Source organism: Eimeria acervulina, genomic scaffold (assembly GCF_000499425.1).
Source record: "Eimeria acervulina Houghton genomic scaffold, Eah_scaff20, whole genome shotgun sequence".
Lineage (NCBI taxonomy): Eukaryota > Apicomplexa > Conoidasida > Eucoccidiorida > Eimeriidae > Eimeria > Eimeria acervulina.
In genome coordinates, this window is record NW_013550063.1 from 53,615 (window position 1) to 79,080 (window position 25,466).

General features: G+C 53.5%; 3 protein-coding genes across 3 annotated transcripts; 1 reads left to right on the forward strand and 2 right to left on the reverse strand.

The window, feature by feature from the left end:
• On the forward strand, positions 1–17,841 carry EAH_00005080 (DNA polymerase zeta catalytic subunit, putative; the record flags this gene model as incomplete). Its single annotated transcript, XM_013396679.1, has 24 exons — positions 1–692; positions 1,058–1,241; positions 1,359–2,705; positions 2,788–5,411; positions 5,822–6,262; positions 6,383–6,489; positions 6,779–6,819; positions 7,178–7,289; positions 7,665–7,756; positions 7,991–8,066; positions 8,482–8,566; positions 9,004–9,120; positions 9,655–9,805; positions 10,121–10,210; positions 10,330–10,437; positions 10,821–10,899; positions 11,156–12,289; positions 12,686–12,821; positions 13,819–14,522; positions 14,775–14,877; positions 15,039–15,270; positions 15,444–15,617; positions 15,798–15,813; positions 16,271–17,841. The coding sequence occupies 24 exons, from the start codon at positions 1–3 to the stop codon at positions 17,839–17,841; spliced, it is 10,416 nt and encodes a 3,471-aa protein (XP_013252133.1).
• A 628-nt stretch (positions 17,842–18,469) lies between these two features.
• On the reverse strand, positions 18,470–20,917 carry EAH_00005090 (hypothetical protein, conserved; the record flags this gene model as incomplete). The annotated part of the gene is made up of 5 exons (XM_013396680.1): positions 18,470–18,897; positions 19,195–19,438; positions 19,644–19,907; positions 20,113–20,601; positions 20,789–20,917. 5 exons carry the CDS (start codon positions 20,915–20,917, stop codon positions 18,470–18,472), a joined length of 1,554 nt encoding a protein of 517 aa, XP_013252134.1.
• A 2,632-nt stretch (positions 20,918–23,549) lies between these two features.
• Positions 23,550–25,466, reverse strand: EAH_00005100 (hypothetical protein, conserved; the record flags this gene model as incomplete). Its single annotated transcript, XM_013396681.1, has 1 exon — positions 23,550–25,466. One exon carries the CDS (start codon positions 25,464–25,466, stop codon positions 23,550–23,552), a length of 1,917 nt encoding a protein of 638 aa, XP_013252135.1.

Genomic DNA, 25,466 nt, shown 5'->3' on the forward strand with positions numbered 1-25,466 from the left:
ATGGAGAAACAGGGTGACTCCTTTGGCTCTGCGAGGCCCTTGGGGGCTCCGCGCCCCACTAGCTCAGCACGGGCCCATCCACAGGGGGTTTCGAGGCCCCAAGGGGGCTCTCCTGGCATGGCAGTGACTGCTGCAGTGATAGAAACCGGTTTGGATCCTCCAATTAAGGGGCTTGACCCTCTGGTGTCTGAGGTGTGCGGGAGGCCCCTGGAGCGAGTGCCTATTGTACGCATTTATGGGCCTTGGGGAGCGGGGGGCCCCCATTGCTGTCTGCACTTGCATGGGCTGTTCCCTTATTTCTATGTACCAGCCCCTCCAGAGGCTTACGGAGATGGGGCCACCGCGTTTTTGCGTTCTTTCGCCCGCCGCCTGGTGCTAGAGGCAGACCGCCTTATGGCATCTAGAGCTCGTGGACCCCAAAGTGGGACTATGCCAGGGGGCCCCAGAACGAGAAGACAAGGGGGCCTTGGCGGCCGTTCGGTGCAGCGAGATATGGGGGCTGTAGGAGCACGAGGAGGGTTCAAGGGGGGCCCCCTTGTGCAGAAAATAGAGGTTGTGAGGCGGTTACCATTCTACGGATACCACAGAGACTTTCACTTCTTTTTAAAAATATCGCTAACGGTACCCGAAATGGTGGGCCCTCTGGCTGGCCTTCTGCTGAAGGGTGTCGTGACGGGCTCTCCTATGCAGCCGTTTGAAGTACACCTCAGCTTTCAAGTGGGCATCTTTTTACTGTAGTTTCCCTTTGTTTTTTGCATTCATGTTCTCTATGTTTGTTTTTTTTTGACCCCACAGCTACCGATTGGGTCGCGCGGTGTACCGCTTGCTGGGACGCGTGTTGTGCAATCTACCGTTGCTGCGCTTTTGTGTAGCAACGCGATACGCCATAGGAGACACTGAAGTTCCCAGGACCATCATTTTGTGCCCTATCTTCATTCATGTGTTCAGATAAGTGGCTGCAATGTGGCATATGCTGGGTTTTTGTGGTCTCCATGTATTTCTGGGTTGCCCATGTGTTCGTATCCCTGTGCCGCTGGTTGTTGTGTATTGTACTTAGTTCTATTATCTCTGTCCTCGTTGTCTCCCTGGGTCATCTGCAGACCCAAGTCTTGGCGGACCTTCACCTCAAAGGCATGGCACCCGTCTTTGTTAACAAACCCTTCTTTAGAGTTCCTGTCGTTCTTCACCCGCTGGCTGCAGCAGGCATCCACGGGGGCCCTCAAGAGGGTCCTCTCAACACAGTAAGCACATACGGAAACTTCCATGGGGAGCGGGGGAGCCAGCGGGCCTCCTGGACCGCCACAAGCACACAGGGATGAATTTAGAAGTGCCTTTAAGGGGCCTTGTTTCCTGCACAGGGACTGCAGGCAACAGCTGTCAGGGGGCCTCAGGGGCTCACTTCGAGGGCCCCTTTAGCTCAGGGGACGCCCGAGTGCGTTTCTGGCGTGCCTCAGGACGGGCTACCGGCGCCTCTGAGCGACGAGAGTTGGAGGGGCCTTAGCCCAGAGTTTGAAATGCTAGGGATAGGGGCCCCCAGGACCTTGGCCGCGCTGGGTTGGGGGAGGCTCCTGCAGCAACTGCACCAAAAGAGCTCGGCTGCAGGAAGGACTGGGGCGGCAGGTCCTGCAGCAGCAATTTCAGCAGACGAATTAACAAATAGCAGCACCAGTTCTGCTGCACGTCTGTGTGAGCTTATAATGGAGGCGACTCCACCGAGGGGCCCACAGGGTCTTCGGCTGCTGAGTGTTCCACGACGCAGCAAATGTGTATTAGAGGCAGACGCAAGGGTAGAACAGGTCCTGAACCCGATTGCAGCTGTGGAGATGGCAGAAGCAGAGGCAGCAACAGCGGCAGCGCAAAGTCAGCACGCGAATCACAAGACACCGGAGGGGATTTCGTCCATGCAGAACGAGCAGCAGCAGCCGAACTCCGCACCGAAACCGCTCAGCAGCACCACCACCAAAAGCAACAGTAATGGCAGTGACGAGAGCAGCAGCAGCAGCGGCAAAGGCTTTTCTGCTCGGCTCGTTGGCAGCGTTGCGGAGTACTGGAGAGAAGAGGCGGCAAGAGCAGCAGCACTTGGATTTCCACCCCCTTCAGCTTCAGATTGGGGGCCTCAAGAGGGCATCCGAGACCCCCACGGGGCGGTCGCTCCTGAATTGTGGAGGAAGGCCCTTAAGGACACTCTGAAGCGTATAGAGACATGGATGCACCAGCAGGAGCAGGAGCGGCGGCCGGTGCATCAGCCACTCCCCATAAAGCAGAGCACAAGCAATGCTCATGTGCCACACCCAGCGGCGCAGCAGCAGCGGCAGCAGCAGCGGCAGCAACAGAAACAGCATCAGACCAATGTAGAAGTGATTCCTGCTTCCTTATCATCGAACTGGGAGGCATCGCAGCAGTCTGTAGCCTCTGATCCCGAAGCAGAGGGTGGTTTGTACACCCAGGGGTCTCCAGATGTACCTGCAGCACTGCCTGCGTTCTTGGATGCACCCCTTCATCCCCCAGGGTCCAAGCTACAAGATCCTCCGGTGCTGCCGCAGGGTCGCCAGGGGCACCTTCTGGCGCTGTGCAGCAGCCAAGGCTCGGAAGCGGCCCCTTGCCTCTTAAGCCAGGGGCGGCCACCTTCTCAGAAGGCTTCCGTCGGGCTGCAGCCCGACGCCAAGGCCGCACATCCTAGCCCTGAAGACATTCTGGATCTAGCAGTAAGGAGCAGCAGTGTTAGCAGCAGCAGCAGCAGCAGCAGCAGCACGGCCTTTGTTGCTATTGTCCTCCGTTTGTTTTCAGGACCTAGGGGACGAGGCGTTCGCTGCGCTGTTGACATCCCAGGGAGCTGGAGGGCCGTCCAAGGCAACTGGTCCTTCCGAACCCCGTGGGGGCCCCCATGGAGCCTACAACCCGGTTTCTGCAGAGCTGCAAGCTGTATCGGAGGGCAGCAACGCCGACTGCAGCAGCCTTAGCGATAGCAGCTCGCCAACGCGCGCTTCCCGCCCCACAATCGCCTTCCAGTTTCCACGGAGAACGCCGGCACAGTGCAGCAGCAGCAATACCAGCAAGAGGTGCAGCAAATGCTGCAGCAGCTGCTGCAGGTGTGCCTACTCTATCGAACGCAAGTGTTGCTCATCAGATGTGGAGGACTTATTGCAAGCATGCGAGGCAAAACGGTTGGTCGCTGAGGGTGCCGGCGGTTCGCCTCATCCCCTAGGGGAGGTATCATTGAGCAGCTACTGCGCGCTTGATGATGATTGTGTGGCACCCCCAAGAGATCTGCCAGACGGACGGAGCCGTGGGGCGTCGTGTCTGCCAAATCCCGCCGATGAAGTTCCACGAGCTCGAAGTGCAGAAGCCGCAGCACAAACAACAACGGCAGGAGCAGTCTCAGGAGCTTCCCCCAAGATGCTAGCAGCAGCAGCGACACCAGCAGCCGCTTCAGCACCTGATGTATCCGAAGCAGCGAGCAGCAGTTCCTACACACCAACGGTGAGGCTTGGTCCCCGCTCCTCTTGCGAGGACCTGTCTCCGACTCAGCCGATGAATGGTCCGCAGTTCGGCGCCCTGTGGTCTTTGGGGCCATGTGGGGGTCCTCCGCACACAGCGACAGCTGCAGCATCAGCCACCCCAAAAGGAGCAATACCAGCAGCGCATGGAAACATTGCCGTGGTTGCCAAGCCGGTGGGCTACGTACGCGGCAGCAGATGCAGAAACAGCGGAGGAGCCCCTTTGGGGTCGTTTGCGTGCAGTAGAGAGGGGAGAGACTCAGCTGCATCCGAATCCAGTGTCTCTGTCATATCGGTATCCCCCACTGCAGAAAAAGCAAACGCAGGTGCATTAGCTGGTGCTGGTGTTGCTGCTGTTGCATCGGGTGAGAGAGAGGTGGGAGAGATCACTCCGTTTTACAGCAATCCTCGCGATGTTCCCGCTGCAGTTAATCCGCTTGCGGCAACTCCCGGGGGCCGCCATCGCCAGCAGCAACAAGGATTGACTCCGCCGCCGTGCGCATGCATTAGTGCAGCAACAGCAACAGCTACGGCAGCAAGAGGGTTGCCAACTAGTGCTGAGCGAGTAGAGCTTCGGTCAGACTTGTTGCGATTCCTTCACCGGCAGCAGCAGCTGCAGCAGCCGCATCCACAGCAGCTGCAGCTGCTGCTGCAGCAGTGCCGGCTGGAAGAGGGCAATCGATGTTGTTTTGTATATTTTCGGCCCCCGCCAAGCGAAGCTGAAGTGTTCGGTAGCTGCCCGTTGAAGGTCAGACGTATATGGCAGCAAGGAGCAGCGCAGCAGCAACAGCAGCAACAGAAGCAACTGCCCCAACAGCCGCTGAAGCAGCGCATGTGTGGCATCGAAATGGAACATTCAGATAGTGCGCAGTCCATGGACGCAGATGGCAGCAATGCCAAAGGTCCAGCAGCGCCACTGCGGCAGAAGGAGCAAGTACCAAACCAACAGCGGCAAGCGCAGCACGGGGAGAGCGCGGAGTATGGTGGAGCGCTGCATCATACGGAGGAGGAGACCAGAGTCCAGCAAGCAGAAAAGACCGAAGCCATTGAGGCAAACGTTGCTTGCGCACGAGATGCTCGAGAAAGCTGCAACAGCAACAGCAAACGCAGAGGCAAAGCGTGCATGGTAACCCGGGTGGACAACAGCGGGAGGATTGTAAGCTACGTGGCCGCGCAGCTGCCGCAGCAGCAGCAGAAAGAAGAGTTTACGGATGCTGCCACATCTCAAAGTAGCAGCAGCAGTAGCCAGCGCGGGCAAGGTTCTCAAGTGAGCGTTGCTTCAGATGTACTGAAAGCTAAAAAGGGCCTCTTTAGCCAGAGCGAAGAGGGGACGAAGGCCCGTGAGTGGGCCCGGGGGGCCCACACGGAGGCCAAGACTGCAACCTATGGTGCGCTGCTCGCGCTAGAAATCATCACAGAATGCCCAGTTATGGCAGCAACGGAAGCAGCAGCAGCAGCAGCAACACCCAACCCTTGGACCTGTGCTGTCTTGGCTATTTGCTTTGTCTTACGCGATGAAAGGCTGCAACTCTGCGCAGCGAGGTTTCAACAGCAACACCAGCAGCAGCAGCAACAGGAATTGGTGTACTCCGACGTAAGTGGCGTTATCATATACGACCCCATCGGGCCCACCGGGATTTCTTGCTGGCGTACTCCATTGTCTCTTGGGGTCTCTAGGAGGCCTGCCGAGAGCCGCATGTTTGGATGTATCGACAGCTGCGTAGATAGGCATTGGTGGCGGTGCGTCGTCAGTAGCGAGAAAGATTTACTGCTGCAGTTCTGCAGCGTCGTCGCCGCAGCAGACCCGTCCCTGCTACTGCAGTGGGAAGAGGGGGGTCGGGGCTTCAACTTTCTATGCAAACGTGCGGCTGCCCTGGGCATAGGCCATCTGTTTAGACTGAGATGCAGCCGCAGGTGAGGCAGGAGATACGGCGAGCCAGGTGACACAATAAACAGGGGCAAAGGCTGTGAAGCGAAATGCAGCTTGAAGCACCTGCAGAGCGGTAGACGGAGCAACAGGCAGACCGACAGGATGGCAAGTGATAAAGCGCCAAATAGAGGCGCATGGGCAACAGCCACAGGGCAGCCCTACAGCTGATAGTGAAATACACAAATTCTAGAGGTCATAGAGGCGCATGGGCAACAGCCACAGGGCAGCCCTACAGCTGATAGTGAAGTACACAAATTCTAGAGGTCAGAAAAGGTGTAGGGGTCTGCACAAAAGTGAAAAACGCCACACCAGGGAGCCAACGACTAGCTCCTGCAACGGGACTCATCCACGAATAGCAGGTAGGAAACTCAACCCATTCTACTTTGCTGCGCAGGGCGGATGACATATCTTCTGCGCCCGCCTGCTCGGGGGCCCCCAGCGCGGGCGGTGCTGAGCCTAGAAAGACCGCAGGGACTCCAGGAACCGCTGGAGCCGCCTCGGCACCTGGGGCGATCACGGCGGTTGGCGGGAGGTCGGACGTGCGACGAAGGAGACGATGGGTGCGAGGAAGCACTGCCGTGTGTGGCCGTCTGGTGCTTGAGGGCTGGCGTGTGCTACAGAAGGAAATGAAGCTCCAACATTCCGACCTGAATGGGGTTGCAGCAGATGTTTTGGGGATCATCTCCCCCTCAATTCCCCCGTCCATCATTGCAGCCATATGGCAGCAGGCACAGCAGGCGCGAAGGAGGAAATTGATCCAGCAGCAGCAGCAGGAGAAGGGAGATTTGTGGGCTCTTCAGTCGATAGCCAATATATTGTCACACGTCATGAATAGGTATGCCAACCAAAGCATATGATTACATTGTAAGTAGCTTCTGTATGCTTGTAGCGTACGACAGCCAGCACGGCATTTGGAGGCAATATGTCTGCCCGTATCTGCTTCTCTCCTACACAGGGTGCGGCTCTGTCTCCGCCTCGTGGACAGCAGTGAAGTGCTGCCCCGCACATGCGAACTCGCGAGGCTTTACGGCTGCTCCCTGCATTCGGCCCTGACACGCGGCAGTCAGTTCAAAGTGGAAAATATCCTCCTCAGGGCGACCAAAAGGCTTAACTGCGTCCTTGTCTCTCCATCCAAACAACAGGCACGGATCATCCACCTGATGAATACAGCGAATCATTTCAGTGGCTTGTAGCATACTCGTTGGTTGTTTCGGGTTTTGACACAACAGAGCTGTAATTCATGGTACTGCGCAGTAGAGGTTTGCAGCGGGGTTGATATTTGGCTGAAGAATAGCCAAATTTGAATTTGGTTTGGGTACGGTTTAGACGAGTGTTCAGTGTTTGGTTCCAGAACAGACCTATCTTAGAGGAGCGGTTCGCATGGGGCTAAGCGTGAGGACTTGTTTGCTCTGCAGGTCTCGGAGCAACCGGCCACTGTCGGGGTGCCTTTGGTTCTTGAGCCTCTCTCAGGGTTTTATTTTTCTCCGGTTTTGGTGTTGGACTTTCTTTCGCTCTACCCCTCCATTGTAATTGCTAACAACATTTGCTATTCCACATGTCTAGGCTCTGTTGAGGTCAGCTTTTCGTCTAGCAGTAAATAACGTCGACGATACTCCAAGATGTTGCACAAGAGCTTGGAGCGAATAATTTAGGTGTGGGATATGTTGGACGCGCTCGCACCGAGGCGTACGGTGTTTGGGTTTAGGACTTACGGTGTGGGAGCACGGTTCACGTCAGGGTTTGCGATCAGGTGGATCCTCTGGAGTCTGAGACGAAGACGTTGGGTGTGTTGACAGTCCATGCGCCTCCCCAAATCTTCGCACAAGTCATGCAAGCGCATGCAGAAGCCACTGATGCAGGACGTAAGCCGGAAGCTGCGACAATGGAACATCTGTGCACCGGTGCGGTGTGAGGACACCCTTGCGTGTGTGCACAGGGAAGGGAGAGCATTTGCTGCTTCCTGTGTATCAACACTGCAGGCATCTGCTCGTGAACTCTGCATACTTCGGCACGCCTTCTGTTTGAGTTTTACGTGCATACCTCCGTGTTCTTCTGGAATCTCTTTTGAGAACGAAATATCCCTCCCTTTCTTCTCTTTCCTTTTTCTTTTCTCGCGTCTACGCCTTTCACTGTTTTGCGTTTTCGCCACATCAAGGAAGTTCGGCACAAATTTTCTGCATATCTACGCCGTGTCTTCTAACCACATTGCCCAACTCCTTGTCAGTTTGCGTGCGCAGCGTCATCGTGGCCCAGCCCCGGGGCTCCTGGAGAAGATCCTATGAGGGTACTGCCAGGAGGTTGTATCTTCGTTTCACGCCGCGTCCGTCAGGTCAGCTATCATATATATATTTGCACGTGTACAGTTAACAGCTGAGGATCCAGAATAGAACCCTAATGCCTGAGAGCGAAACACTAAAAAGTCGCTTTAGCCTGCGGGCGATATGTTACAAAGCAGGGAAAGCCTCCATAACGCCGTTCCCAGGACGATGTGGAGTGTGCACTTTGAATTGCTGCTGACCGCCGGATACATGGCATTTGACTTCCCGTTGTGCGTGCGAGACAGGGCATATTGCCGACGCTCCTAAATGACATCTTGCAGACGCGTCTCATGGTGAAGCAGGCAGCCAAGCGATATAAAGGTAACGCCCCAGCTAAAAGCTCGGCGTAGATGCGCCACTAACGAGGGTGCCTAGTTGTAGACAGCACACACGATTCATTCGTGTGTAGTTGTCTAGGTAGTAGTGCAGCTACTTGCGGTGTATTTATTTGCTTGCAAAAATCCGTAATCGGTTTTTCTGAATGTCATAGCACCCTAGGTCACGGACTCCCCCTGCTAAGAGCAGGCTCCCATCTCCAGTGACAACGGAGGGGCAGTACCTGATTGCCCCTCCGCTAACCACTGGATGAGCGAGTATACTCGTATGTACGAGGAGAATATGCCTGTGCCTCAATTCTGCCCTTACGCAAGGCTGAGTTCGTGCTGTATGCGGAAGTGTAGTAGACAACGCGGAGAAATCACTACGTCCGAGGCTCTCCTGCTGGGATGTCATGCAGGAGGAGGCTTCGCGGACCAGGCGCTCTTGAGGAAATTAGAATATCGCCAGTTTGGTCTGAAGATGATTGCTAACGTCACTTACGGGTACCATTTCCCACACGGGTGCCTGCACACGCATGAGCCTGCAAGCGTGTGGGCAAAGGCATGCACGTACATAGGAGAGGGTTAGCATGAATACACGTAGCTTTTATTCTGGAGCTGAAATGCGCTCACGCATTTATCCTTATGCCCACGCTTTCACTTGTGGGCTTCTGCAAAATTAGGACCCCATTTTTTCCCGACATATTCGCCCGTTTGCTTTGCTTCTTCCTGCTAAGCCGTGCACACACTGATACGTCGTCGCATGCTTGTAGCACAGGTATACCCAACAAATCTTGTTGGGTAGATGCGTTGGCGGATTATGACTGTGCGCGTCTTGGCCCTAGTGGTAATTTGGGGAGCTCAGTGATTCCGTTTAGGATTAGGGTTTCGGATGTTTAGGTGTGGCTACAAGACTGTGTGAATTGTTTTGAGCGCTGCAGATACACCAATGCAAACGTGAGCGGGCGGATGCCCTGCGCAGATGTAGCGGATGCGATCGTTGAGACAGCACGGGCCACTTTGATCCGAGCCATGCAACTCATCGAGCAAACCCAAAAGTAAGGAAACAGGAAACGCATGCATAGGACAGTCTGTCCCATTCACGCATGAGTGAAACGTCGCGCAGAAAGCCATATTCACAGGCGTTGAATCCTGCACGGGGAAAAGTGTCTTTTCCGTAAAGCGATTCACTCATGCGCAGGGGAACAGTTTATTCACAAGGTTTGATTTGCACACAAAGACTACAGCTGCCAAATATCTCAGGTTATGTGCAAACGTACAAGCTCCGATGCACCTTTGGGTATTTAGATTCATCAGCCGACCTCTAAAAGCTATGCCTGTTGCTCTGTGCCGTAACAAATTCCCGCTCAACCGTATTCATTGGAGGAACTGTACAAGCTTATTCCTTTCGCGTGATGGCAAATCTGGCGGAGTTGTGTTGAGCTTTGCAAGTGTCGCTGCTGCACATCAGTTGCCCTTTTTGGATGTGTGGGACGTTTGTTTGGCGTATCTTCATTGTGATATGGAGTATAGAAGCCTCAACAAAGTAGGAGTGTCTGTGGTTGCTGATGGTATTGTGCAACGCATTTCAGATGGGGCGCTCGCGTGCTCTACGGGGACACGGACTCAATGTTTGTGTTATTAAAGGGGCGGTCGTTGGAGGCTGCATTTGCCATTGGCAAGGAGATCGCAGAAGCTGTCACGAGGAGCAATCCGGCCCCCATTACACTGCAGCTCGAAAAGGTAGCACCAGCTTAGTTAGCCTACAGGTTACAGCTGCCCTCCCGAATGGCAGTAGTTCCGGCGCCAAATGCGGCAGTCGGTCCGTTGGAGGTGTAGAATATGTTGTTAGTCATGCTGTATTACTGTGTGTATGTTGATGGTGTCCCGAATGGAGCCTTGCGTCTCAACTTGTCTCAGCTCAGAAATCAACTCCAAGACAGCACGCCTGCGGGCATTCAGTGGTAGCTTGCATGTGACGGCATCCCTCAGGGGTTGGCATACACAATGCTTAGTGTGTGCACATCGCATGAATGTTAAGGTGTACGCCGTGCTCAGGTCTATCTGCCTTGCTGTCTGATTACCAAAAAGAGATATGTGGGCAACGCCTACTTCTCCCCCTGCGGGCCGCCGACATTTGACGCAAAGGTAGGTTTATGCGTCCTAGGGTCTTGTTTGTGTTTGCGTCGGTATACGTGAAACGCGTTATGTATTTACTGCCGAACTCAGTCCACTCGTCCTTTCCTGTGTATGCCCACCAATGGCAGGGCATAGAGACCATCCGCAGAGACCAGTGTCCTCTGACATCGGCCCTGTTGGAGAAAAGCTTGCGTGTCTTCTTCCAAACGCGAGACCTTTCCAAAGTCAAGGAACTGGTTCGTCCTGCTGCTGTCATCTTTTCGGCCTTTGTGAATTTAAGTCTAAGCATTCCCCTGGCTTCACCGCGAATGTAGATACCGTTGTGAGAGTGCGTGGAGGGAAATATATATATATATAGCATAGGCAAGTGCACCATTTATCAATGTTGCATTTGCGCATTATTATGGTACGCTTGCCCGCATGTGTTCCTCGTTGAATTGGGGACTGGAAATAATCTCGCTGGCAACAGCGCGCCCCGGGCATTCTAAAATACGCATGTGAATCTGCTGTAATCATTGTGTGCCTCTGCATGTACGCTTAACTTGCTGTTGCAGCTGCTGGTATTTGCAACCGCTCAGCAAACGCATTTGCAGTGTGGTAGGGTGGTTTGTCTTCTCAGCTGTACAGACAGTGGAGTAAGATGTTACGAGGCCAAATACCCATCCGACATTACATTTTTCATAGAAGGGCCAAACTTGGTAAGGAACAGACCTTGTACATTTCATTCTGTGCAGGTCAGTGCATGCAGTTATGCTGGTGCAACAAAAGGCGTCAAATCAACTGCCTAAGCTACTTGATACAGAATAGCGCACAGGCAGGCACAAAAGCGTTGGCTGCGTCTCTAGGCTTACGTGTGTAAATATGCACGTCTAAAGTGTCTCTCCCCAGAGGTTGTTTTTCCTGAATATACTTGGGATCATTACAGTGGCACTTACGCATGAAAGCATGTCTCAGGCACATACCGCGCGGAGACGGGGGAGGCACCTGCGGGAACCCTCCCTCCTCAAGCTAAAGTTTTGTATGAGCGGCTGCATCACCAGGGACAGGGAGGAGGAGCAGCCGCCGCTACTGACTGCTACGGCATGCGCGTACCCTTCGTGTTTTCCCAAGTAGCAGGGGACGCGGACGTGCCGCTAGGATCAGCAGGCACTGGGCTCAAGGCGAGCACGTCGAGGCTCATCGACTGCGCCACGTCCCCCGACAATGTTTGGGGGGGGCGCCGGGATCCCATGGAGTTGCAGGCCCTGTTGCGGGGTAGGGTGCATGCCTATATGAGGCCCTTAGCGCTGCTGCAGCAACCAGAAGAAGACTTGCTGCAACAACATCAACAGCAACAACAGCAAGAACAGCATCCAGTTGTGCACCTTCACTACCGCTACTACATCACCAAGCAAATCATTCCCGCTATTGACAGGCTTTTCTCCCTGTTGCCCCCTCCAGGGCGTGCAGATCTGCTGCAGTGGTTCAGAGACATGCCGAAGCCTGCGCAGCCACTCACGACCGCGATGGCTTGCCGTTCAACGCTGGCGCCTCATCAGCAACAGCAACAGCTGCTGAAACAGCAGCAGCAGTCTTTGTTGAAGCAGCTCGGAATAAGGTCTCTAACAGCGGGCGGCACAGCCAGGGAACGGCTGGTGCTGCAACGCTTTTTTGCAGGTGCTTCGTGTTTATTCTGTGGCAGCAGGTGTAGAGAGTTGGGGCCGCTTTCTTTGCACTCCACCTCTAGGAAAGTTAGAAGACTTGCACAAACGAACAAGCGGGAAAAAGAAATGCGCACCAACGCAGAAGAAGCTGACGAAGCGACTGTCCGTAGGAAACTGGTGCAGGAGCTGCTGCAGTCAGGCTTCACCAGCCCCAGCAGCAGCGGCAGTGAAGAAGAGCCACCTCACCAACAAGGGTTGCTGCAGAGTCGGAGGCGAATGGGAACTACTACAGATCTGACGAAGAGCGAAGCTGTTTTAGCGCCTCCTCCCGTCTGCAAGGAATGCAGCAGCAACCCCGCTGTCGTTTGCCTCCGTTTGTACCAGCGACTCAACAAAGTTGAACGCAGACTGGCGGCTGCAGCGGACTTGTGCAGACACTGTGCAGGTGAGCAGCGAAACTCGGGTTACGGCAAATGCGCCCCTGCGCTTGCTACCGTCGGGCATGTACGTCATGCCTTACATGTTAACGTGATATATAGGGAAGGGTTCACATTTGCAGCCCGGCCATATCCATCCACCGATTTTGTTTCTGAGGATGTGGCTGAATGCCTTTGTGTCAATGTTTCCCCATTTGCACCTATGTTCGTATGTATCAAGGGCGAAATAGGGCCTCTCTGTTTAAGAAAGCCTTGTTCTGAATCTCGTGCATGAATCGTCTCGGTGTACCCGGAGAAGCCCAGTCCATGGTCCATTTCGTGCGAAACGTAAAATAACAGGAAATAGGCAGCATGTTGTCAAGAGTGCCGTGTGCCAAAGTGCGTTGTTTGCATACTACCCGCAGGCTCTCGCCTATGCGCAGAAAGCTGTATCCAGGCCTGGCACTGCGACGTGTACTACAGAAGGAACTCGGAGGCCGGAAAATTGAAAGTTGTGCAGCACCAAATGCGAAATTTGGGGATATTTGTTGACAGTTCCGTGTGTGCGGACACCGCGTTGAGTTGACTCAAGAGTTGCAGGAGCAGCATACTTTCTCCGCTGAGTCCCTATATATTTACAGGTGGGGTAACCACCCTGGGAGTTGCTTTAGGGGCTGCTCCCGAGGTTTATGCAGCAGGGGTCACTCTGGAGAGAGTTGTGGGGCGGTCTGGTGGAGGAAATTCAGTGGGGGTGGCGGTTGCGGAATAGTTCTCTTAGGCGAAATACATTTGATGAGTTCGGGTTAAGTAACAGTCGAATTTGCTTTTATGTGTAGTGAAGCAGGAGTCCTGTGGCGTCCTTGTCCGTGGCTGCTCGGAACTGCGGGCGGTGGTATGGCGGGGCTTTGGTGTGAGACGATCTGTGCAGTAAGGTGGAGTTCAGTCAAAATGATTTAGCCTCCATTTTTATTCTATCAGTTTACAGTTAGCTTAAATAAATATTTCTGCTACCTAGAAAGTTTCACTGCCCACAAGAAGTTTCAGTGAGCATCGCCGCGGCCAGCCTTCAGGGGACGGGGTGCAACCGAGCGGTGGGGCCGTTTTCCTCCTTTGGCGCTGAGTCGCCCTTCTCTGCTGAAATCCAGTAACATTGATTTGCAGTAAATAGTAGGGGAAAGGGGCGAAAAAACTCATTACGCTGAGCTTTCTCGCAGCCAAAAGTACCCCGTGAACGCCCACAAGCGTTCGGCCGTAGCCGGGTAGATTCGCCCAGTCCTCCTTTGTAGCAATAGTACTGTGGACTACGTATTAATATTGATGTTGAGAGGGCATCCTTGCCGATATCAAGCGTGAATTAGCACTAGACACGGGTCTTCCTTTGGGAATTCCTCGGGTACTCTTCCACGGCAGTTGTAGACCCTCGGTGCTGCATACCCATGGCTAGCAGATGGCAACAGGTTTGAGTACGGTGTAGCTCCAGGAGAGCGCGTACGGTGCATATGAGCCTCTTGCTACAGACTTAAAGACGCACAGCCTCTTCGGTGCTGCGTGTCGATAGGACCGTAATGCTTCATTATATTCGGGGGCCCTCCAAGGCCCCTTCCGTGGACTGTCTTGGCTTTAAGGCCCCAAACTTCGAGCTGCCTGTCCATGAAACAGTCAAGAGAGTTGCTCACCTGACACTCAAAAGCGGACACGCCCCGGCTGCCCGCGCTGCACGTGCCTCACGAGGCCCCGAGAGCCACAAAACTCTGCATAGCCTTCTGGAAGATCTTTTAGTCCGCGGCCTTTCGGTAACAGTGGGTCTGCAGCCAGGGTCTCGTGAAGGGCCAGCGCTTGGCCTCAAGCCGGAGAGCGTTGTGCTATATTTGCCCCTGATCAGAGAGTGCCAAGGGCCCCCGAAGCTGCACGTACGTGTAACGCGTAGGGAGGCCTCTCCGCTCCGGCCGCTTCAGGTCTGTTTGTCGAGCTCAACGGTCTCATTCTGTGCAGAGTGGGGAGCATCAAGCGGCTTAGCTGCCCCGGAGGAGGCCGCCCGACGCGGCAAGTTAGGCGAAACGCTGCCGGCAGGGTACTCCTCATCGGCGGTTGCGAGCCCTACAAGCCAGACAGCAGAGCCTGCAGCGGCAGGCTCCTGCATTGTTCAACTCATTTCTTCTTGCGGATCCCTCCTTTGCTTTAAGGCTGACCCGAGGGCGCCGCTGGAGAATCAACTAGCGCATGACGTCCTCTGTATCTTCAAGGCTTTCGACTTTGATACGAGTCAGTCACCAACCATGTGTGCTTCTTGCTTGCAGCCTCTATAGGTATTTAGCGAACGCAAAAAACAGATAGGGGATGCTCAGGGGGCTACCCAAGCTTTCAGATGACTGAAGAGACTGAAGAGGCCCCAACTGCTGTGTGCTGCGGGCGCCGTGAGGCTCCGCCTGAAGACAACTAGACGCTGAGAGCGCATGCACATATTCTTCGATTGTAGCTAGCAGGTTAAGATAGCTGTTGTTTTCCTGTATTCAGTTCGGCTCTACGGATGCCTCTGTGCTGCTGTAAAGGAGGCACCTGGTCACAAGCAGTTCGAGAAACTCCTTGACTCTTTGCCTCTCTTCGCCCTGAAACAGCGGTGGGTTGTAGCATTCATAGCTCAGCAGAATCACAGTAGCCCCTAAATCACCACCTGTACAGTAAAGAACACGAGGAATCACTCAGGGAATGCACATGCCGGGAGGCTGCCTGACTTCTCTGAATTACCCTTTACTCTGTTGGTTGAATTGCTTTCCGCAGCGGGTTTTCTGCTGGAGAGAATGGGGCATCTAAAGGGGCAGCCACAGCAGCGAGGGCAACGCCAAAGACAAGAGCAAAAACACCTGCAAACACCGCATTAGGGGGCTCTGCCACTGCAGACAGGGCTCATGCAGATCCCTATTGGCCGGGGCCTTCCTGGGGGTCCGTTGATCGCGCTCTCCCTTGGGCCACGGCGCTAGCCAGCAGTTGGATTGTGCATATAGCCAATCATGTAAACGCGCACTAGAAAGCAAAAACAATAGGTGCACTTCCTTCGGCAACAGTAAGGCCTCAGAGCAAAACCATAAGGCCCTCCGTGTGAAGGATGGTTTTCGGCTTCCCTCGTCGTATTTGTGTTTTGCACAGAGCCCCTTAACTGTGAAAATTGTGTTCTAAATCGCTCAGGAAGATGGCGTCAGGGAGCGGCACTCACTTATCTGTGCCTTCCGCCGGTTTGTGTTCACCGCAAAAGAAAAAGGCCATATGATCGCCGCTGGCATTGCTTCTGGAATCGAATGCCCCAGCGAAGGGTCCACTCTAGGCCTTGACACCACCGTCCCATCCGAGGCCACCATCGCTGTAAACATTGAAAAGCCCCTCTGAGCCCTAACACCTAGCAATTTAAAGTATAAAATCCCCTACAGGTTCTCAAATAATGAACGAACTACTGTCTGCCTCTTGCTTCAGAGTAGTGCCCACCACACATTCCATACGGCATCCAACCACCCTGCCCTTCGATATGTTATGTTTCCATTGCAGGCTGCCTCCGTTTGTGGTGAGGGCTCAGAGCGCTGCTTAAAGCCGAGGCAAGACAAGCCAAACATCATTCTCAACAATAATGTGTTCTTACTCTGTACATCTCCTAGCGGGCAGACTCTAAGCGCGAAGTCCAGAATAAGAAAGGCTTAATATCTCTCCAGGAAGGCCTTGGGGTGCATGCAGGGACACATACCTTCTGATAGTAGTGCATGCAGTGTTTAGTGCAACATGTAATTACCTGCAGCGAGGACGATACGACCTTGTGCGGGAATCTATCCCCCAACTGCGCAGCAAGATACCCTCTTAAGTAAATCGAATTTTGTCATTCTGTCATTATGAGGTTAGTCTGCATGGCTCTCCTAGTATGCTTCCCCCTTGCATATCCTGTTATTTCACTGCGCCATCGTGTACTTGCAGAACGAAAACCCTTAACCCCTACGCTGCCCCCTTTGTTCCAAGAGCTCCCCTTCCAGCGTCGAGGACGTTTTTGGGATACAGTGCCCTCAAATCCACCCTAAGTGCAGAGGGTTCTCTTGAAGGCCAAACCGCACCAGCAGCAGTGGCAGTGGCAGACGCGCCACATGCACCAGCAGGACCAAGCACAGCAACGGAAGGAGCTAAGGAAATTGCCTCCACCAGTCCCCTACAGACTCTAGAGGCGTTTGAGGGGTCTCGTGTTGGCCCCCAAGGGAGCCCCAAACACCCGCCTGGAGCCGCCCAGTGTGCGGGAAAGCAGCAGAGATGCAAAAAGTCGTCATCCGCTACCATGCAGAGGGCTCCACTTGTGGCGATTCCAGGGTATTCGTGGGATGCATTTCCTGCCTTGCAAGAGGAAGAAAGCAGGCAACAGCAACAAAACAAGCATCACCAAAAGCAGCATCAGGTACTGCAAGGCACACCGTGGAGGCCTCGGTCGCAGTCGGCTCCCGCGAGAAGTGCGGCTCCAGCGAAAGCGGTGGTAGAAGCCTTTCCAAGGAAGTGCCAATATTCTCCATCCGTTATGCTGGGTCTCAGGAGGCAGTCTCTGCTGCTGCAGCCGCCGTACAAGGCTTTTAACCTAATGTTACAGCAGCAACAGCTACAACGCAGTCAAGATGAGCCATCGATACCATTCTCTCCCAGCGCTTCCCCTGCTACGGGGGGAGTAGCTATCCCTCCTGCTTTCTCATCCCCAGTTTTGGGAACAGCAGTGGCCCCTTGTTTTCCCAGGCGCCCACATCATGACTTTCTCTTTGCGCCTCCCCCTCCACCTCTCCCTCGTCGGCAAGAGGGTCCTCTACAGCACCGGCGAGGCCCACAGGAACAGCCAAAGAGGACACAGCAGTCCGGCTGTGTGGGGAGCTCCTGGGATGGATTTGCTAATGCGGGGCCCCTTCTGCCCCTGCCCAGGGTTACACCCTCGGGGCCGCCTCTCCTACCCACCCCGCGAGGCCCCCCAATCGCGGCTGGACCCTTTCAGCAGCTTGACCAGTGCGGCTTACTGACGGGCTATTGGGGATCTACTGGGCCTGGAACTACAGGACCAGCAACCAAAACTGGAGTCCCTTGGGTCCCAGGATCCCTTGGGGCTCTAGGAGGATCGGCGGTGAGGCCGTTGCTGTGCCTTCCTATGGAGCACGATGGAAGCCGAGCTCCTGTGCATACAACCATGCTGCAGCAGCGTGATCTGATGCGACAGCATCTGCACAACCATCTTCAGCACGAACTGCTGCTTCAAGGAGTCCCCTCTGCTGCCTTCCCAGAGTCACCCGTTCCCACCAACCCCGAAAGTGTTCGCAGGGTCACCCGAACGACTAAGTCTCCCCGAAAGGGGTTGTCGTGCCCTCAACAGCGTAGACAGAAGCAAAGCCAACAAAACCAGCAGCAACAGCAAGTACATAACCAGAGTGCCAGCAACAAGTCGACCCCGGACCATCGGAATGACCCCTATGCGAGGGCCCTTCCTTTATCTAACGAAGCAGCGCTACAGAAGCTGCTAGGGATGGTCACATCACTGTTGATGTCTCGTTCAGGATGTAAGGAACTGCGGCAGCAGCAACAGTAGTAACATAGCTGCTGTTCTTATGCTTCCTCTTGGACGAAGAGGGCTCAGCCGCACCTGCAGTAAACATATCACTCTAGCAGGCTCGGCTTGCTGCTAAATTTATTTAGCTAACTAGCTGCTTAACCAGAGGAAGCGTTTCAGTAGTGGACTGCTAGGATTTTTTACGGCCCACCAAAAGAACAAATTGACAAGGGAAGTCATTCGTTTTGCTGCTAGGTGTTCGGGTAGGTTGCCAGCTGGCGGCTTGTTGCGTCCGTGGCTTTTGCCATGCTAGCTACGGAAGCTGGAACTTTCAATCTGAATTCGTTTGGTTGTTCTAAGTTATGCCGTGCTTCGCTGTATCCATTCAGTGACGTGCAAAGGCCAAATCTTAGAGTACTGCACCGCAAGTGTTGCATTTAAAACCAAAATTTGAAACGATCCCATCTGAATGAGATTCAAATCACTAAGACTCCCAACCGCTAGCAAAACAGATTTCCGTTCCGGGGTGTGGGGGCCTGAATAAAGTAGTCCCCAGCCTAAGAGGCAGTGGATGTAAAAGCACTGCGCCAAATGCAGCAGCCTGCTGGGGCTTCGCTGAAGCTAACAGGCATACTTTGCGCAGCTATATACCGAGCGAGCTACGAGCTCAGTGCTCTTCGTTGTGAATCGACTTCCTTAGTGGGTGGGGGACAGGGTCGTGGGAGTAACCGTCAAGCCTTTCGGGTCCCACTAAGTCCGGATGAGCGTTGGCTTCGACGAACGTGACGGGATCCTTGAGTATTTCTTGGTGATCATACCGCGGATGTAATGAGTCAAATGTGTGATAGACATTTGTCTTCAAGTGCGTAATGAACTGCTGGAAGCTACGGGCCCCCAAGGGCAGGGCAATGGGCTCGCCGTGTTCATCTAGAGGCAGCTCCTCCTCTTCGTCCTCCTCCTCTTCGTGCTCCTCTTCAAAGAGTTCAAAGTCGTCAACTTCCCCCTCACCATCAAGAGACCCATCTTCAGGTGCATGGTACACCTTCTGCAGCAGAAGCGTTTGCAGGTCTTCGTCTCCGCTGCGTCGTGGGTCGGCTGAGGGCAGGCAGGCAAAAACACCATAATTGCTGCCCCTTTCAATTCAATCTTAAGAGAATATTGAAACCGAAACCAACCGCAAAATCAAACGCGAGAATGACAAGGAGTGGTCTTAAATCATCTTTGCAGATAGGGGTCATTCCAGAGTTCTCTCTCTCTGTTGGTGTCATGCCTGCGCCATTTTCCGCTCAGTGAAACCTTCCCGCATGCGTCTGGGTACAAAGAAGTGCATGGCGTCTGCCTATATCAACTGAACAGGCGTCCCTGGGTTTACGTGCAGTTGGATGCTCTTACCGTCAACTTTGACGGTGCCGTCTGGTCTAGAGCTTCCACTTGACGCGTCTCTTACTATCCAGTGTACGCTTTTCGGGGCCCCGTACTTTCTGAAAGTTCGGTCGTTTCTCCTGCTAATGGGTAAAATGGCGCCATGGGCAAGGAACGCCAAAGGCTGTGGCCTGCTCAAGTCCAGCTCGTTGTTGAACACCCAAGTGTGGTGCATGTGATCGTAGTACAAAAAAATTGATGAATCCTGCCCCTCCTAAATGCAAATTTCCAGTAAAAGAGCAACTTGATGTGCATTCGAGTGTATATAATATACGATAAAGCAGAGAGATGCAAAGTCAGGGGAGATAATAGGAACATTTGCAAAGGTGCCGCCTGTCTCTGTGGTGGAACTATTTCCTGTCTCCCTGAGTGGATCATTAGGTATGGCTTAGGCTTTCTTAACACAACGGTATGCCCACCTTTTGCCAAATGAGTCTGCCGTGGTTGAGGTGCGGCTTGGGCCTCCCGTCTTTGATCATGTACATCTTATAGGTGCCGGAAATTGCTGGAAGTCTCTTTCCTCCGCTGACGCTTAGAAAGCGGGGTAAATAGACCTTCTTCGTATGTACGCCGATAATATGTGTGTCGTTATGCTGTCCGTCAACAAATGGGAGGCGATATAGGGGCGTTTTCAACCCAGGCACACCCTCCGAGAGATGCAGGTCTTCGTGGGACACTCCGTCCTATGCGGGTGCAGCAAAAGAAAACCAGTGACAACGATATGCGATAGTAGTGTGGTGCATTGTTTCAGGGTAAACGTATACGAAGTTTTTTACCTGGAGGGGAAAGTCCGATCTAATTCGTTTGCTACATGAAAGAGTGCGCTGTCGGCGCTGTTCATACTGCAACTGATGCTCGAGATAGGCATAATTTGCTCTTGACGCTCACCCATATGTCGATGTATTCGGGTTCGTCTGGGTGTTGCTTCCCTTCATCGACATCTTCACTATGAAGGTTTTCGAGATGGGCTTCTGTTAGATATTCGCCGTCTGAGTGTGACTCTTCTTCCTCTTCTGCGTACTCGAGGTCTCCGTCGTCTGTCTCCTCCTCATCCCATTGCTCCTGCTCTCCCTGCTGCTCCTCTCCTATCACGTCATTGCTGTATTTTGTTCGTGCTGCTGCTTGTGCTGCATGGTGATGAGGAAGGTGTCGGGTGTTGTGGGAGTGCGGAGGGACTGCCAACGGCGAGTGCACACGGCCCAAGGTGGTCATGCGCTGACCTACAAGAGAGGGTCCCGTCCCCAAATTATCAGAAGAAGCTGTTTGGTGGAGGTTATACTGCTGGGAGCTGCTAGGCGAGCGGTTGAACACCGACGACGAGAGGCAAAAAAACACGAGGAGCACCAGCGCTGCGAGCGCAAGCCAAAGGCGGCTAGCCTGAGACACGGGAGAGAGAGGACTGTGGCCAAATGATTTTATGAGCGTACGAATTAGGGCAGGGTTCGCCACCAGTCCGCCTCTAATGGCCATCCTGTGCGCTGACCACCACGACGGCGCTTACGGCGCTATACACCGTCAAGCAAGGCAAGGCCAAAACGGGCGACTGAATGAATTTTCAGCTTACCTTTTTAAGATAATCAAGTGGAGTCCTCTCTTTCGGTTCGTCATGGGAATATGATTTCCCGGATGCAGTTTCGAGGTCGAAGTCTGCGGAGGCCGAAGACAGGCGAGTTCTCACTCCGGGAACCTCCATGGCGAATACAAGAAAAGGAGGCAAAGAGAAAAGTATAACAATAAAGAGAAGATTAAAGTGTAAGCTGGAAGATGTACGGGCAAGTCAACCAACACAGGGCCACAGAAGATGACTCAGTGAAAGCTTGCTCGGCCAGAACAAGTGCTTGAGGTCCAGCCAGCCGGAGGTCCTAAAGCCACGCACAAATGGAAACATGAATTACTCAACGAGAAAACACAAAAAACAATCAGACATAGTATTTGAGATGAATGACGAAATACGCAAACTCTAGGCGCCAGCTTGAGCCTTGCAGTACCTTGCGGCAGCAGCAGGTAGGTTGAGGTCTTGCGACCGGAGGCGGGTAGGCGGGCGGGTATGGTTGGGATACACAGTCAACTGATCCTCCACCAATACACCCTCCGTGAGCTTTACATTAATTATAATCTTCGTATCACAATAATACATATTAATTGCAGGGTTTCATCTGGCTAAGAAATTCTCACACAGCAGTCGTTGTCGTGCGAGCGAACGCGCGGCCATGTACAGTGCCGACCGCCGGCCGCAAGGCACCGCCGCTTCACTTATCTGTTTCGTGCCCCCAACAATGTAAGCAAAATACATTTCGTGCCTTCCTTCTCTAATTAATCGTTTTATCTATTTGGTCAGCTGCGGGGATCAGCAAACCCCGGGGAAAAAGCAGTCTTGAAGCATTGCAGACCGCCGAGTGCCGTCGCGATAAACCAACCCATTTCTCTCTCCCCTGGGACGCAGGAAAGAGAGAAGTTGAGTCACCTAATTCTACAATTGTAGAAATTATGTCAGGATTCTCCCCATCTTAGCTGTGTTGCTTCCAACGGCTATCCCCTCACGGGCCACCTCGATGACGGCGATATTCCCGAGCAGGCAAGGCAAGGCTTAAACAGTGACAAAACCGGTTTGAGCAAGTCCCCAAGAACAGCTTGCGCATGGCCATATATAATTAAACCGCGGCGTGTATTTTTAGCCCTCAGCTAAGGGGATGGAAGCAGCGAAGCTGCAACGTTGTCGATCGTGCAGTATCACACTTCCTGGTTGGGCTCGCTAGTTTCCTTCCTGTAGGCACCAAGGCCACACATTCCGTTGCACATAGATGCAAGAAATGGCGAATAATAGTTTAAAGGCCGGAACATAAAAAAAGATGCGTAGACTTCGGTCTGAGGGTCAACCCTTCGCCGGCAAATGAGGAAAGAGACGGGCCCATAACTGTTGGCTAGGAATCGCCTTGGGAACAAGCTGTATTTCAAACCGCAAACAGTGTAAAAAAAATATAAATTCGTCCGTAGGGGGAACCTAGTTTAACTTTGAACCAGTTCCCTAAACGGCGCAGGTGCTGCGCGGAAGACCCGAAGACGCGCTGGATTTGTGTAGAATAATATTGCTCATGCAAGGTGCTGACAATACCTAAGCACGGCTTCCCAGAAAAGGACAATCTCGGCAGTTGTAATGCCTTCATCAGACTGCAAATGAAGGGTGATGCTCGTTCATCGACAGCAACTACTCAACGCTGTTGCATGCTGATGCTGCTGGTTAGAGGACGAAATGGTTCGATCAACTTTCAAAGTTGACCGAAGTCGCGTCATGTGATGAAGTGTTTCATGTATATTTTTGCTCACTCAAGCATTTCTGCCAATAGGCTTCAGAGGTTAGTACCTGCATTTCTACGAAGGTGAAAGCCACCGCGGATCGGGTGGCTTCATGCCTCCTGTGCACTTTCTAAGCGAACGCTCTGGCGCACTCCCGTAGGCCCAGGGACCCCCCAGTAGCTTTATATTTAGAGCGACGAGATACAGTGGAGCTGTCGTTAGAAAGCAACGCCATTGGCTGTAGGCAAGGCAGAGTGCACCCCAGGTGTCGGCAACAGAACTGGGCAGGAGCATCCCCATACATGGCGCTATGCGGTCCATCTCCTCACTGAAATTCCACTTCGCTAATATGATAAATGGATACGAAGCGTACCCACTATTGCGCCAATTTAATGCATTCGCACAAACTCCAATGACTACGAGAATTGATATGATGCGTTCTTCCTAGTACACACAACTGCGTCCTCGCTTGCTCTTGCGACCAGATTACCTTTGTGATATTCAGGCTGATGGTAGGGAATGCAGATTCTGTGCTATTCTACTTTTCAATCAGAGTGCTTCAATCACTTGATGCGTCCAACCAGAAAAACAGAAACTTACCAGGGGACGACATGAGTCAAAGCCACCCTTCATTACTGTCGGAAGACACTGGAGTGCCTATCCAAGGTTGGCTGTAACGTGCACCCACGCCGCAGGACACACAGACTAGGATCCTTGCGCGTCGCAACAAATGTATTGTCCACTACTCCCTTCTCCACAAATATTGCTGTCTTGACAGCACCTTGAGCTCAGCAGCTCGTTGCTATCAATGCAGGAGTAGCGCCTTCAACACCGCCTGGAGCACACTGTTTACTTGCACATGTGGCTCTCTGTTGCCCTGCCATACAGAATGTTTCCCCCTCGATTCACCAAAGCGCTCTTGTCTCTTCAATTCACTTTGGTGTGACAGACCAATCTTCAGGCCAGCTTTGATACGGCGGTTCAGAAGATAGTGTTCCCCGGAAAAAACCAAACTCCACCGTTTGCATGCTTCATTCGGGATGTTTTCGCTCAGTTTGGAGGGCACTCAAATGCCCTCCCAACAAACCATCCCCTGCACCACCCCGTGACGCAGGGGACCCAAAAGTGCCAGCCCCTAATTCTGTGTCTGCGAAGAGCAGGTTGGAGGTGCTAACGGGTTCCATATCCTCCTGCAGTAGATGGGAATATCGTGGAAGCTGCAGGTTCAGCGCAGATGTTGCATCTTCGCTCAGCAGCATGTGCCCGCTGTCCAGAGGTTGAGTGGTACCATATGGCTCCTGCTCACCCTGCGCTACGACGGAAAAGGCACTTAACCGGGGCACTCTTTCACCCGAATTTGTTGGCCAGCAGTCCACCAACCCCCTGTTTACAGTCTTGCTCAGGTCAGGTGCAGACTGTACGGTGCCCAAAGGCGCGAACGACTGAGTTCCCGTTGCAGGACCTGATGCTGGTTGCATTGCTTGGAAATGCACTACGCTTTGGCGAGGGGGATACCAGGAACTTGAAGGGTTGACAGAACGCTGCCCGTCTCTGCGCCCTGAAGGCTCCGGCAGAGGTTGACTTGAAGGGCCAAAAAAAGTCGCTCGTGGGGGATGGACAAAAATAGGGTGATGGGGAGGAAGTGTGGCATTCGAACCACCCTCTTCCCCAAGGCTTAAATCACTATCTCGCAGCATATCGGATGAACGTCGGGGCACAGCGGAGCTGGTAGTTGCAATCGGAGCCGGGTACGGAAGGGACGTGACACCAGGCCTTGCGATTTGCCGCCACTCTGGCGCGGTAGCGTCCCAACGCGGAGCACCCACACCAACAGAAATCCGCTGCCTTGGCCGTTCTGTTGCGTCTACGGTGTGAGCAGACGCCTCTTCCAACTGTCTGACGAGCACATCGACGGGTGTCAAACTATTATTTAGAAGGATCTGACGTTCTCTTGCTCTTGCCACGATGTGTTTAGGGCTCGCCAATCGCAGGTACGCGGCCACCCACGGGCCGAGACCATGATCAACAAGAATCTGAACTCGACGTGTATGTCGCAACCCAGCCATTGAGGATAGCACTTCCGACACTCCCTGATCGGTTGGCCTCCTGCCCTGGTTTGCTAATTCGAGCAGTCCTTCTAGTCGGGTAAGTATAATACTCAAGAACACAAGTTGGAGCCTGCCGAGATGCTGCAGCCTGGTCCTGCACTGCGTACTCCCTAGAGTGCATCTATCAGGGAGTTTGCACAGCTGGTTGTTTAACTCGAGTAGCTTCCTGATTCGCCGAAATGCGTTGTCGCCGACTGCGAAAGCAGGATATTTTCGGAGGATGCGGCTGGCCATACTGGAGCCCGAATTTGTGAGTTGCACTCTGCGCGTCTCCAGATGGGGTGGCAGCATCGCGGAAACCGCGGCAAGCTCTTGGGAACTGACGAGCAAGTAGAAGCAAGCGATCTGCGTTTGCAATTGAATCCCCCGCCCTACAGAAAGAGCTGCGCATATGCGTTGGAGTTCTTCCAACTGGTCGAATACGTCGTTAACTCTGCTATGCGTCACACCTTCTGGCTCAGATTCATCTATGCCAGTTCCATTTTTTACTGGTCCACGATCTCGTTCATAGCCACCACATGCTACCGTATGCCAGTGGCCCCCGGATTCTCCTAACGATCTTCGAAGCCCGCGTAGGGCACTGGCGCCACCCAATCCAAAAGCACATTTCAGGATAATAAAAGCCACTGCCAGCCCCGCAACGAAAATTAGTCTTTTTACAGGAAACGTAAGCCCCAGTGGCCCAACCTGTCCACTTCGACTCAGCCATACAGAAGGCCGAAGCCTTTTGAGGAGAAAACCGCGGCCCAGTCCCCTATCAGCATTGAGAAGAACGGCAGCGGGGACATGATTCGCCGCAGTAGCATCGCCGCCAAGGAAATAAGTCTCGTCTTCATGCAT